Below are 13,070 nucleotides of genomic sequence, written 5' to 3'. Positions count from 1 at the left end.
GCGTTACAATTGAATTGCTGTCCAAAGTAAACGATTTTATCAACTTGCTCTAGTTTGGTATTATTTACGTATATACACGGTGTTATATGCTGTTGTTTACTTATTACGAGTATTTTGGTTTTCCGTATATTCAGATCCAGACCTGCCTCTCTACAACTCTTAACGACACTATCAAGTAGTGTTTGCAGATCTTCTTGACTAGAAGCTAGGAGTACTGTATCGTCCGCATATCGCAAATTATTGATGACTTCACCGTTCACAAGTAGTCCTTATTGTTTTTCAGAAAGTGCTTTTCTGAAAATTCTTTCGAAATAAACGTTGAAAAGCAGGGGTGACATCCCTGCCGTACTCCTCTTCTAATATTAAGAGCCTGTGATTTCACACCATCTACTAAAACTGATGTTGTTTGATTTCAATATAAATTTGCAATTATTCGAACATCTCTGCCATCCAAGCCAATGTCTTTTAGAGCTTCCATCAATATAGAGCGCTTAACACGATCAAATGCCTTTTGGAAGTCAATAAAACAACAGTATATATATCTTGACATCTTTGAGTAAGTACGTTCATTCCAAACAGTGCCTCCTTGTTCCAAACCCGTTACGGAAACCAAACGGATGTGTCATCCAGGTATTCCTCGCATTTATTGTAGATATAACCATGTATTACCTTCAGAAAATGCTCTAGATAATCAAGCAGCAGTCACCAGCATAGTGGACGATACAAAGTAGTGGGAAAGTTCAAGTACCTATGATCGATAATAACAAATAGTAGTAAATATGAAGAAGAAATAAGACAACGACTAAAAATAGCTAGGTTAACAACAGCAAAACTGACGAAAATCTGGAAAGACACCGACATAACTGAAGCAACGAAACTTTGCCTTGCATGTGCCCTTATTGCAGTATATGCCTCTGAAACGTGGACTATTAAGAAAGCTGACGCAAACAGAATCAACGCCTTTGAGATGTTAATATACAGGACGATATTACGAATTTCATGGACACCACATCGTACAAATGAGTATGTGCTTTAAGATCTAAATATTAATACCAGAGCTATTACAACAATAAACAAACATGTTCTTAGGTACTTTGGTCATATCACCAGAAGGAAACAGGACATGGAAAGACTGATCGTCGAAGGTAGAGTCAAAGGCAGAAGATGAAGAGGCAGATCTGCTTCAAGGTGACCGATCCAAATAAAATTTTTCCCCTCCGGAAGCATCGCACAAAGCTCAACATAAAGTTGAATGGTTAATTACAGTCAATCAAACACCGTTATATCACCATATGCTTGCGTGCGATAAGGATTCGCGCTTTCAGGTTTTAATGATCAGGAATATATCTACCTAGGCCAAATCCTGAGACTTGACAAAGAGAACCAAAGTGCGGAAATTACTAGAAGAGCAAGACTAGCATGGGTAGGATTTGGAAAACTTAGTTGTATACTTAAGAACGGCAAAATACTCCAATACTTGAGGAGCAAAGTGTGTTCAACCAATGCACCCTTCCTATCATGACATATGGATGTCAAACCTGGACCCTAATCAAAACAAACATGAATAAACTAACCAAAACAGAAAGAAAAATTGAAAGAGCAATGTTAGGTATACGACTGTCAGATAAAAAGAGGAACGACTGGGTAAGATCCAAAACAAAAGTCGAGGACATAGCAACAAAAATTGCCAAACTTAAATGGAGCTTCGCGGGCCACACTGCTAGACAAAAAGACCAACGTTGGAATACTACAATACAACATTGGAGACCTTACGAAAGTAAACGACCAAGAGGAAGACCACAGATGAGATGGGTTGATGATATTAAAATGATAGCCGGAACAAATTGGAAATATGTTGCTCAGGATAGAGACCGATGAAAGGAGTTGGGACAGAAGGCTAAGAAGAAGAAGAAAAAGGTTTCAAGGATAGTAAATTTTATGATTTTGGACTTTGTGAATCTTACAAAATGCCCTACACTCTGTCTATTTTGTGACTACACCCAGAACCTATTGGGTTACATCTATGACTGTGCTATAAAATATGTCATGGGCGAATATGACCAGGTCTGCATAGCTCAAGATATGATAGTTTTTTTTGGTGAGTCGTGCTATTAACTGATCCATAAACAAATTCCACAAGAGAGGAAATAAGACTCCTTATGTGTAGAGCCTCTGACTACCCATGTTGATATTGTATTCAGTTATACTTGAATCAGTTGAGGAGCGGAGAACTGTTTGTCTTAAGTTAATCATTCAGATTCATATCTGTTTTTTTTTTAATTTATTAATTTTCATGGATTCTAATAAAGATAGCTTAAGACTTTTATTTTGAATGTGAAGAATTTAAAGTTTATCTTTAAAATAACGATTATGGTCTAGAAGGTGAAGTGCGTACGTAGAATTCGTTTTTCTATTATTTGAAGCTCTTTTGTGTTCTGCTATAGTAAACAATGGGTACAACAAGTAAACAATAAACAAAATCTTAAAACAAAAACTACATAAGAAAGCTCTGAATTTAGTATTTTTAGTGATGGATACAAACTTAAATTTGGCGACTGCTCTAAAACTTATATTGGTCAAACTGGTAAAACTTTTACCAAACGTATAGCAGAACACTTTCAATTATCGAAAAACAGATTCTGCGTACGCACTTCACCTTTTAAACCATAATTATTCTTTTAATGACCAATTTTAAATTCTTCATTTTTAAAATAAAGGTCTGAGGAACTAATAGAATGTATAGAAATTAACATATTAAAAAATACAGATAGAATTCTGAATGACCAACTTGAGACAAAGAGTTCTTCTCTCCCCAACTTATTCAACTGAACACTATAGAGTGTAAGTGCATACCAAAAATAGATCGCTAGAAAAAGGCACTCTGCCGAAACAGCTTTTTTGTTTTTAGATAAAATGAATTTTTATCGAGTAATGATCGAATCCATTACTTACTTTTAACTTTTATAATTAAAACTAAGTCAAACTACAATCTACAAAAGAAAAACAAGAATGTAGTGAATCACCACAATAAATGAATCAGAGGACAGCTGCAATATTTTAAGACAAATGGAAAGCCTTGACGATGATTTAAATATAAACTACCAACGTTTTACTTTCCATTAATTTTATTCGTCACATAATTTATTCATCTTTCATAGATAATTTACAAAGAAAACTGTGAAACACCAAAAAAATTATGAAAGATGATGTTTTATATAAATATAAGGAAGTATAAAATACTCAAAAACAGATCTAAACAGAACAAGACACGCCAAAAACTAATATTCGAAGATAAATTATTACAAGTAGACAAATCATAATTAGGATTACCCTTTAACAACCTAAAAGATCAAAAAACGTCAAAAATTCTGGGGCTATTTGATAGGAATTTCTATATTACCAAATTCTTAAACGCTGAGCGAGAACTGCTTATTTGACATTAATTAATTTAAGTGATAGCACTACGTGATAATCTTTTCGTTTTCGCGTTTTCACGTGATAACTAATAGTAAAACTTGAAAAAGTTTCGTAGCTATATATGGAATATGCTAAAGTGAAAAAACTATTTTAGGAGCTAATAAATGCTATATTGCATACAGAAAATAATTTTGGCATCAGAAAACATGTGTATTAACAAATCAAGCTTAGCACAAGACAAATGTCAGATTAGTCGAAAAAATATTGGACGTCCGTGAAAAGAATTATTTGTAACAACAATAAAATCTAAGAAAATCCAGCAATGTTGGCTAGTATATAGAAGAACAAATACTGTAATAGTAATATAGTAATAAATATACTCACTAGTAATAAATATTCAATATTAATAATGTTTATTTCAAAATAATTATTTCTGTTTTAATAATGTAATTTAAGTCCAATATACATTATTTAGAATTAATAATTATATAAAATCAATATTCATACAAGTTGTGGATTTAAATCTATTTTAACACAAATTATAACCCAGATAATTTCACTCTTCTTTTATTTGTTCTTTTGTTATGTTATTGACCCAATGACTAAACACCAACCTACACAAGTTCCTACACAATTAATTGTGCCTTTTGTACTGTTTGCTTGCACCTCCTAAATTCCACGCAAAGTTGTCCTGAGCTAAAGAGAATAATGTGGGTGTATAAATATCTACTAAATGTTCCGTAATAAGGAAAAATTCAAAACTGTACTAACAACGATTTTGTTTAGAATATGGTCTTGAATGTTTCCGAATTTGTTGTTTTTTGGGGACTTAACTCATTTGCCCTATATCTTCCAGGTTATAGCCATCGTTTCGATCCTATTCATAGTACTATCAACAATAGCTCTCACCCTCAACACAATACCTAGTATGCAAGTAAACGATGAGAAGGGTAACTTCCAAGACAACCCTCAGCTAGCAATGGTAGAAGCCGTGTGCATAACCTGGTTTTCACTAGAATACATCTTAAGATTTAGTGCTTCGCCTAATAAATGGAAGTTTTTTAAAGGCGGACTTAACATAATCGATTTACTAGCCATCCTTCCTTATTTTGTATCCCTTTTCCTACTAGAAACTAATAAAAACGCCACGGATCAATTCCAAGATGTGCGGCGAGTAGTACAAGTCTTTAGAATTATGCGTATCTTGCGTATCTTAAAGTTAGCTAGACATTCCACTGGGCTCCAGTCCTTGGGCTTTACCCTGAGGAACTCCTACAAGGAGCTCGGCTTGCTCATGCTGTTTTTGGCTATGGGGGTGCTCATATTTTCTAGCCTTTGCTACTTCGCTGAGAAAGAAGAGCCTGGTACTAAGTTCATAAGCATTCCAGAGACGTTCTGGTGGGCAGGGATTACCATGACAACGGTTAGTAGTAAATATCCGTAAGATTTTATCGGCTACAGCATATTAAACACCAAAAAACTTAATAAAAACATTTAAAAATTCCTTAAATATGATCCCTATTACAACCAAAAGTATTGCTAATGAATTAGTATATTATTCAACGACCCAGTAATTTTGGCTATTACTCATGAGGATGAAGTGTGGCGTAATTATCCTCACAAGTAATAGCCATTACTGGTGAGTAGAACAATATACTTTTTTTACGACCATAAAAATTCATATAAACTTTCAAATTATAAAAATAACTACAGTGTTACTTTATGGTCATTGTGATTTGAAATACCAAAAACAAAGACAAAGATTTATTTTTTTAATTAGTTTTTCAACAAGAAGCAAATAAAACTGTGGTATTTTTTGGGTTCTCAAATTCCCAAATTTTGTATACTGCTTCGCAATTAATTATAAAAAAAAATTATAAATATAGTGGTGTGAGGAATTTTTTCTGAGCCTTGTTTTATTTCTTTTTGTTGGTACTTCCATTTACGACGTTCTTTTTGTATACATTAAAGAATATTACTGTTTCCACACTTCTTTAATCTATCTCTATCATCTAATTTCTTTCTTTATCATTAATTTGTGTACCCACTTCGTTTATTCAAGATGTTTCAGGTTGATCTATTCTTTATTTTCTTTATTGATTTGCTCCCTAGTTTTTTAACACATCTTGTTCTTCTTTAGGTGTCGTGTCAATATTCAGATGTTGGGCGTCATCATGTTTACAATTTCCTGAAACCTTTTTCTATTGGCCGCTGTGCGAAATAAATTTTCTACTATCGAACCACACCATTGTTAATATTTATACACGATATTTTTAATATCGGTAGATCGAACACCACAATTCGAATGCTTCTAATTTGTTTAGCATTCTGGTTTTTAATGTCTCACAACCATATAATAGGATATACCACACATAACATTTCAGCACCTTTTCCTGAAATTGTGATCAGAGTCACAATTTATATTTAACCAGCTGTCAAGGTATTTTAAATGGTTTACACCATTAAGTCAGTATGTTGAGCAGTTGGAGGATTAAGTAATTTCTTCTGTACTCTGTCTATGAGATCCTAAGCATTCTTCTCCAGCATCACATCTCAAAAGCGTCAATTTTTTTTCTATCGTCCGATTTTATTGTCTATAATTTGGACACGTACCAATCTCATTGTGGTGTTTCGATCTTTCCATAGTTTTTATAACCGACTCATGGCATTTTTGGCCATTCCTGTTCTCCTTCGTATTTCGGTTTCACAAGAGTTAAGACCAGTTCACAAACTGGTCCAAGGCTCCGGTTGTTTACAGTGAGTTTAAATTATCGGCTACCATAACTTTTGTTTTTTGTTTATTTATCTTGAGACCAAATCTATTGCTTTCGGTTGCCACTAGCTGTAGCAGGCGTTGCATTTCTTCTTCATGTGCAGTTATTAAAGTTGTATCGTCTGCATATCTAAGGTTGAAAATCCTTTTGCTTGCGACAGACATATTGTCATTTCATTTATTAAGTGATTTTCCCATTATATAGTCTTCATAGAAGATGAAGTAAATTGGACTTTTAAGCATTATAAAGTAAAAAGACACATGGTCTTCAATTCTTATGCTGGTTTCGTTATGATCGTATAGGCTCTTTTCCAGAGTCGACAGATGGAAGGAACTCTCATATCTTGTAGAATTTTCCACAAAACTCTTTTGTTTACATAGTCAAATGCCTTTTGGTAATCCAGAAAGCAGATAATCATAGAAATTTTGAATTCCTGATTTTTTTAATGAGCTGTCGCCTATTGAGAATCTGCTCTCTTATGCCCTTATCTTTAACGCAACCTGATTTTTCTTGTGGTGACCACTTCAGACCTTATGGTATTTGGTTCATGGTTTTTTGGTGTGATTTATAGTGCTATGATATGATTCATGTTGGACGTTTTTCCTTTGGTTCTGTGCAATATTTCTTTCAAGTCCAAAGAAACGCATCGATCACTTATCATATTACCTATTTCATCGCATAGCATAGTTTCTGGTTTAAATTCTCGAACCAGCAGGTCGGATTATATATGTTACCATACTTTCCTAGTCTGTGTTTCATTGTTATTCTATTAACTGTGTTTTTGTTGTTGCAAATCTTAGTTACTTAATAAGATAATATCGTTTATTTATTTTATATATTGACATTTATCTGTATAATGTGATATATATTGCCTTTTATTGTTCTAAATTTCAGCTTGTAGACTTCGAAAAGGAGTCATTTAATCTTATATTTCTTTGCACACGACCACCTAAGGGATATTTTGTGTATATTTAGCATTGGCAAGTAACTGCCTTAAGTTTGTCTGAATCTGTAAGCTGTTCTGTCTACTTTGCCCATTTTACAGAGACAATACCTGAGAGCACTGATCAGTGAAAACACCAGTGATTACTCTAACGTAGCGAACAAAAAGTTGTTGTCACTTTTGTTTAACTTTTACTTATAAATATTTTTATGATACTCTGCAATAAGATCTCTTTACTATTTTAGGATATCTTTTACTGTGTGGCCTTTTGCTATACCGCAGATTGTCTCTGATCCATAAAAGCTACTGCTTTATCAAGACTTTCAACCGTTCCTCTATGAGCAATTGCTATTTGCCATAGCACTTCTAGCAGAGTTACTTTGTAGTAAATTAGAAAAGGACTGTATGACTTGTACACACTTCTAAAATATAGGTAAAACTGGCAACATGTGTATGTTTTCAAAATCGTGTAAAATTTTTATTAAAATCAGCTAAGTACTTTTAGCATATTACATGCCATCTTCAGTTTTGTCTTATAGGAGGTTAAAAAAACCTCATAGAAAAATAATTTCCAATACAAATCACATTAAAAAGATACATTTAAGGCCAAAGCCTTTATTGTAGGTATTAAAAAATCCTTCTAAAATTTGAAAAATCACATTTGAGAGTGCTTATTAAATCAATGGCTGCCTGCTTAGTAGTATTTTGTACTAGACTGTTTATAACAGGTAGGGCAAAACTGAGCACCCTATTGGAAAACACTATACCTTTTGCAAATAGCGTCAAATGTCAATTCGGTTTTGACATTTGTAAAGTAAACAAACGCAGAATACAAATCGACAAGCTATTATTTATTTACTGTGCAAGTACGCGGAATAATTGTTTCTATTTTTTTGCGTAAAAATTCGTCAGTTGTGTTGGCGCAACACGATTTTCGTTGCAGATTTACTGGCTTCTTACACCAACTGGATAAATACTGCGGCATTTAGCCACTCAACTTAAAAAGACTACGACAAGACGAGATGCTCCCAAGGCTGACTAGTCCAAAAGAGCCCGTTCTGCGTGACGGCGTGCCACGATATTCTCAAGATAGCATTTCCCGGTCGCTTATTCTCTCGTTTTGGTGATTTGTATTGACCGGCCAGATCACCCGATTTAAGCGTTCCAGACTTCTTTTTATGAAGTTTTTTTAAGTCGCCAGTTTACGCCAACAAGGCTCACACTCTTAAAGCCATTAAGGAAAATATTCATTAGGAATGCAAGAACCTGTTGCCCCGAAGTTCTGGCAAGAGTGATGGAAAATGCCATAAAACTAGCCCGTATACTCATCAACACTGGCGGTGACCACTTGGGCAATATGGATTTAATAAACAAATGTCAGAAGCAGAACCCCAGTTTTTTATAAAAAAAAAATTACAGCAAAAGAATATCGAATGATTACTTGTAACTATCTTTTAGTTTTAGTCAGTCACGCACTTACAAGTTGTAGACTTTGGAGTCTAAAGTGCAGATTAACTGTCACGCGCAGTAAATATTTAGCCAAATTAAAACATTTTTTAGTACTTTAAAGTCCGCACTAGTCCCGTTACCTTCCTTACATACCATACGTCCAAGAGATAGCAGATGACCCTGTTATAATCCCAAAGCCACACTAGTGATATAAATGGGGACTATTATTATTATAAACATTAGTAAATTAAACAAATTTTGTTTTTTGTTTATAATAATAATAATAATAATAACATAATAATAATATTTTTTCAACAAAAAATATTATTATTATGTTATGAGGTTCTTCTTAATAACCTGGGATCTATTACATTTTCAGTTCCTCAGTTTTTTTATGTATCTGTCTTTTTAGTTTGCAATCCAGTTGTAGCCCTCGGTATTTAACACTTTTTTCAGAGGAAAAATTGAACTGTTTAGAATGACTGGGTAATTATTCATTTTAAGACTGTTTATGGTTTACCAAACTTCTCTAGACCACCCTCCTGCCATTGAGCTAATTTTAGATATAATTTATTTTTTTCATTTAACAGTTAAATTAAATCAAGTACTCGCCAGTATCCTGTCAAAAATAAAGAGTTCCATTCCTGCCAGCTAAGCTTCTAAAATTGGTAGGCAACAAACTTCCTTATGAATACTTTGACACACTTAAATTATTCTTGCTAATTAAAGAGCCGTTTCGGACAAACTTAGTCCTAAGTAATAATGAAATTGGATATCTTCCACAGCAATGAAATGCAAGTCAACTACTTTCCTATTCCTGCTTCTACCAACCAGTATATATCCTAAGTCTAAGGAACAGCCATTCCTTGAAATAGCAAAAGCCTATACAAAGTTGTCACAACTTGTTTCGAGTGTTCGATAAAGACCAGTTGAGAAGAATGGGAGTTCTACTTTGTATTTAATAATACTTAATATGGCACAATTAGTTTATTGTACCTTTGGATGGCTGGTTTTGAACACCAATCTTTGCTATTCATCATCAGGTCTCCGGACAGGTAACTTAAATGCTAAAATTACAAATTGCAACTCTTGGGATTCTATCAGATATACTATAAATATAAATTTTGCCAATATTATGTACGCGTAATTTTAAAGAGTGTATAAATTGTACTTATATCGATGCAAGGAATTTAGTAATATAGAAGCATACTTAACGCTCATTTATGCTAGGCTGTTCTCTGAGGGTCATCAGCTTTATAGCACATCAAAAGATTTGCAGAAAAGTTATGCAAGAAAGTTGGGAAACAAACAGAGATAAGAGAAACATCTATTGTTGCAACAGTTTGAGAAACAATCATATAAAATCTTTAATTAATTTTTACTAAACTTTTTGGACATCAGGATTCTCGTAATATTGTGCACAGGTCTTGACCAACAACTTGTTTACATCTTTATCTATTAATATAATTATATTATTCTATATATTTTTCTCATTCATTTTCAACATTTTCTATATTCTTTAAATTACGTCCATGTTAAGTGTGATCTGATTTAGTGGCACTTTTGATACCCTTTTTGAAATCATATTCAAGCGGTAATAATATAAAAAAACCGGGCAAAACAAACCTGGCAGCTTATATTACTGATATTACTACTAACACATATTAGCGCATGTTTAACAAGAGTTTTGAGAATACTTTTTTCAATAATTTAATATTAAAATCGATTTAACAACTTTCAACTACTTATGCCAGACAATTATACAGAACACATCTAATAGTTAACAGCAAAAATGTGCTTTGTGAAATAATTTTCTAAGCTATTTTGGCATTGTTTGCGTACTAATATTCACAATTTAAAGGGTTTAATAAATAGGGATCATATTCTAAAATCAAAATCTGTAGCCAAAAAAACTTTACGGATAAATCTATTAGTTAATCGTATACCCTAAATAGGTTGGTTACGGTGACATTTACCCAACGACACCCCTTGGGAAAGTTATAGGAAGCGTATGTTGTATTTGCGGGGTATTGGTGATTGCGTTGCCCATTCCTATCATTGTTAATAATTTTGCCGAGTTCTATAAGAATCAAATGAGAAGAGAGAAGGCCCTTAAGAGGAGAGAAGCCTTGGAAAGAGCCAAGAGAGAGGGAAGCATAGTGTCCTTTCATCATATCAATCTTAGAGACGCTTTCGCTAAGAGTATGGATCTCATAGACGTAATTGTAGATACAGGTGAGCACCATTTGCATGATACTGTAATGTAGAACTAACTTTTGAAGATGTGATTTTTAAATACGTTTTGCAGAAAAGTTAATTAAGATTCTAATGTCTCTATTTCGTATATATATATATATATATATATATATATATATATATATATATCTTCTAAGAAAAGACTACCTAAATATTTTGGCAGTCTTCAGGTTTTATAGAAAACAATTCAACACGTTGATTTGTTTTGTTAGTTTTCCACATTCTGATAGAACTGACTTTTTTTTTCTTTATAAAAACTAATTTTACTTATTTTGTTAAAAAATCGCAAACTATAAATATTACACTAAGCTTTTTATAATTATACTAATATATTTTATAATACAATATGTTAATATATGACAAAAAGATTCTTTGTCTAATGCCATCTTTTTCTCTACACACACACACACACATACCCGCACACACACATACACACCTACACACACACACGCACACACAAATTTAATGTTTAAGGCGGATCTTAAAGAAAATTAGATAACGAAAATCATACAGCACATAGACCCACCAAGCAAGAAAACAAATGAGTATGCCATTTGGAAAATTGGAGCTTAAAACATAAACTGCATAAATGATAAAGAAAAAGAACTAGTAGAGGAGTTTGAGGCTACAGAATTAAGTATACTAGCAATATCAGAGACCAAGAAAATAATCATACCGTAATATATAGGGAAGTATCAGATGATAAAAGAGCAGCTGCATGTATAGGTTGTATAATACATAAAAGATTGGAAAAATAGATATACTTCTGGAAAACATGGTCAGAGAGAATGAAAATTATCAATAGAAATGAATAATAAGAGTATAGCCGTAATAAAACTATTATAGTAATATATGGACTAAACGAAGATGATGACGCAAAGATAATTTTTGGGGAGAGTTAAAAGCATTGTAGGAATAAAAGACGAAATATGCACTATACATATAGGACCATATGGATAAATGACTAGAAATAACAATGAAAGGATATTCGTAGAATTTTGCACTTTAAACAATATGAAAATAACTAATACATTTTTAAACACAAAAAACTTACATATATACTAGAGAAGTACAAAATTGAAATGAAAAATTTATAATTGACTATATACTGGTTGAAAGCAATATAGAAGAAAAGTAATGGATACAAAAGTACATAGAGGACCCGAAATAGGTAGCGACCACTACATGGTAGTGACAAAGATATGAGAAGAAATAAAAAAGAAGAAAAAGACTAATACAGAAAAAGAAAAATCAATTATAAAAGAGACGACAAAAACTTATAAACAAATAAATGAAGAAATGGCAAACATTTTTGAGAAAAACGTAAGCAAAAAAACATAAAACAATAAACGAAACAGACGACATATGAATAATGATATAAATAACCTATGGAACAACTACAAGGACCTGCTACTGGCTGCAACTAAGGAAGTATACGAAACAAGTAAAAGAGACTCAAAAAAGAAACACACAGCATGGTTGTCCGAAGAAATAAAAAAGAAAGTAAAAGTGAATAAAAATGCATGGAAACAATATCTAAAAGTCAAAATAAATGAGACAGTCAAATAAACAGGACATGCAAATTATCTTAGGGGATTTCAATGCAAAGATTAGGAAGGAAACAGCGTACAAACCAACAATAGGTAACCATAGTCTTTACGATGTCAGCAACGATAATGGAACAAGGTTAATAGACTTTGCAGCACCCCACAACCTACTAATAAAATCGACAATGTTCGAACACAAGAAAATACACAAATAATCATGGGTCTCCAACGACGGCGTCACAAGAAATCAGATCGATCATCTAGTAGATGCTAGGAGGGGTAGTAACTGTCTAGACGTAAGAAGCCTAAAAGGAGCTGATGGAGACACGGATCATTTTCTGGTAAAAGAGAAGATAAGGACAAGAATAGCGTCCAAAAAACACACAAGAATACACCAACAAAATTATGGAATACCGAAGTGCTACGTAATAAGGAGACAGAACAGAAATTTCAAAAGGCTATAAAACTCGCTCTAACACAGACAGAAGACTATAACAATATAAACTCAGCTTGGAAAAATATCAAATTAGCTCTGACAAGCGTATCAGATGAAATACTAGGATACAAAAAGAAAACAACAAAAAAATGGTTCAATGATGAATGCCTGAACTCCATAACAGCAAGAAATATGGCTAGAAAGAACATGGCTACAAAACTCCTCGCACAACAACAATGAAATGTATA

At 33.0% G+C, this 13,070-nt stretch overlaps 1 protein-coding gene across 2 annotated transcripts in view; it reads left to right on the top strand.

Moving 5' to 3' along the window:
- Shab (potassium voltage-gated channel shaker cognate b) overlaps positions 1-13,070 on the top strand; it is a 408,461-nt gene that overhangs the window by 273,083 nt on the left and 122,308 nt on the right. For both annotated transcript variants that reach the window (XM_072538289.1, XM_072538290.1), the window contains exons 6-7: positions 4,274-4,840; positions 10,539-10,818. In XM_072538289.1, the coding sequence (XP_072394390.1) occupies positions 4,274-4,840; positions 10,539-10,818 (847 nt within the window). The remainder of the gene's footprint in view (positions 1-4,273; positions 4,841-10,538; positions 10,819-13,070) is intronic.

This window comes from Diabrotica undecimpunctata, chromosome 7, assembly GCF_040954645.1.
Source record: "Diabrotica undecimpunctata isolate CICGRU chromosome 7, icDiaUnde3, whole genome shotgun sequence".
NCBI classification, from domain to species: Eukaryota; Metazoa; Arthropoda; class Insecta; order Coleoptera; family Chrysomelidae; genus Diabrotica; species Diabrotica undecimpunctata.
The sequence above is the reverse complement of the archived record's forward strand: the minus strand, read 5'-3'. Positions and strand labels throughout refer to the sequence as shown.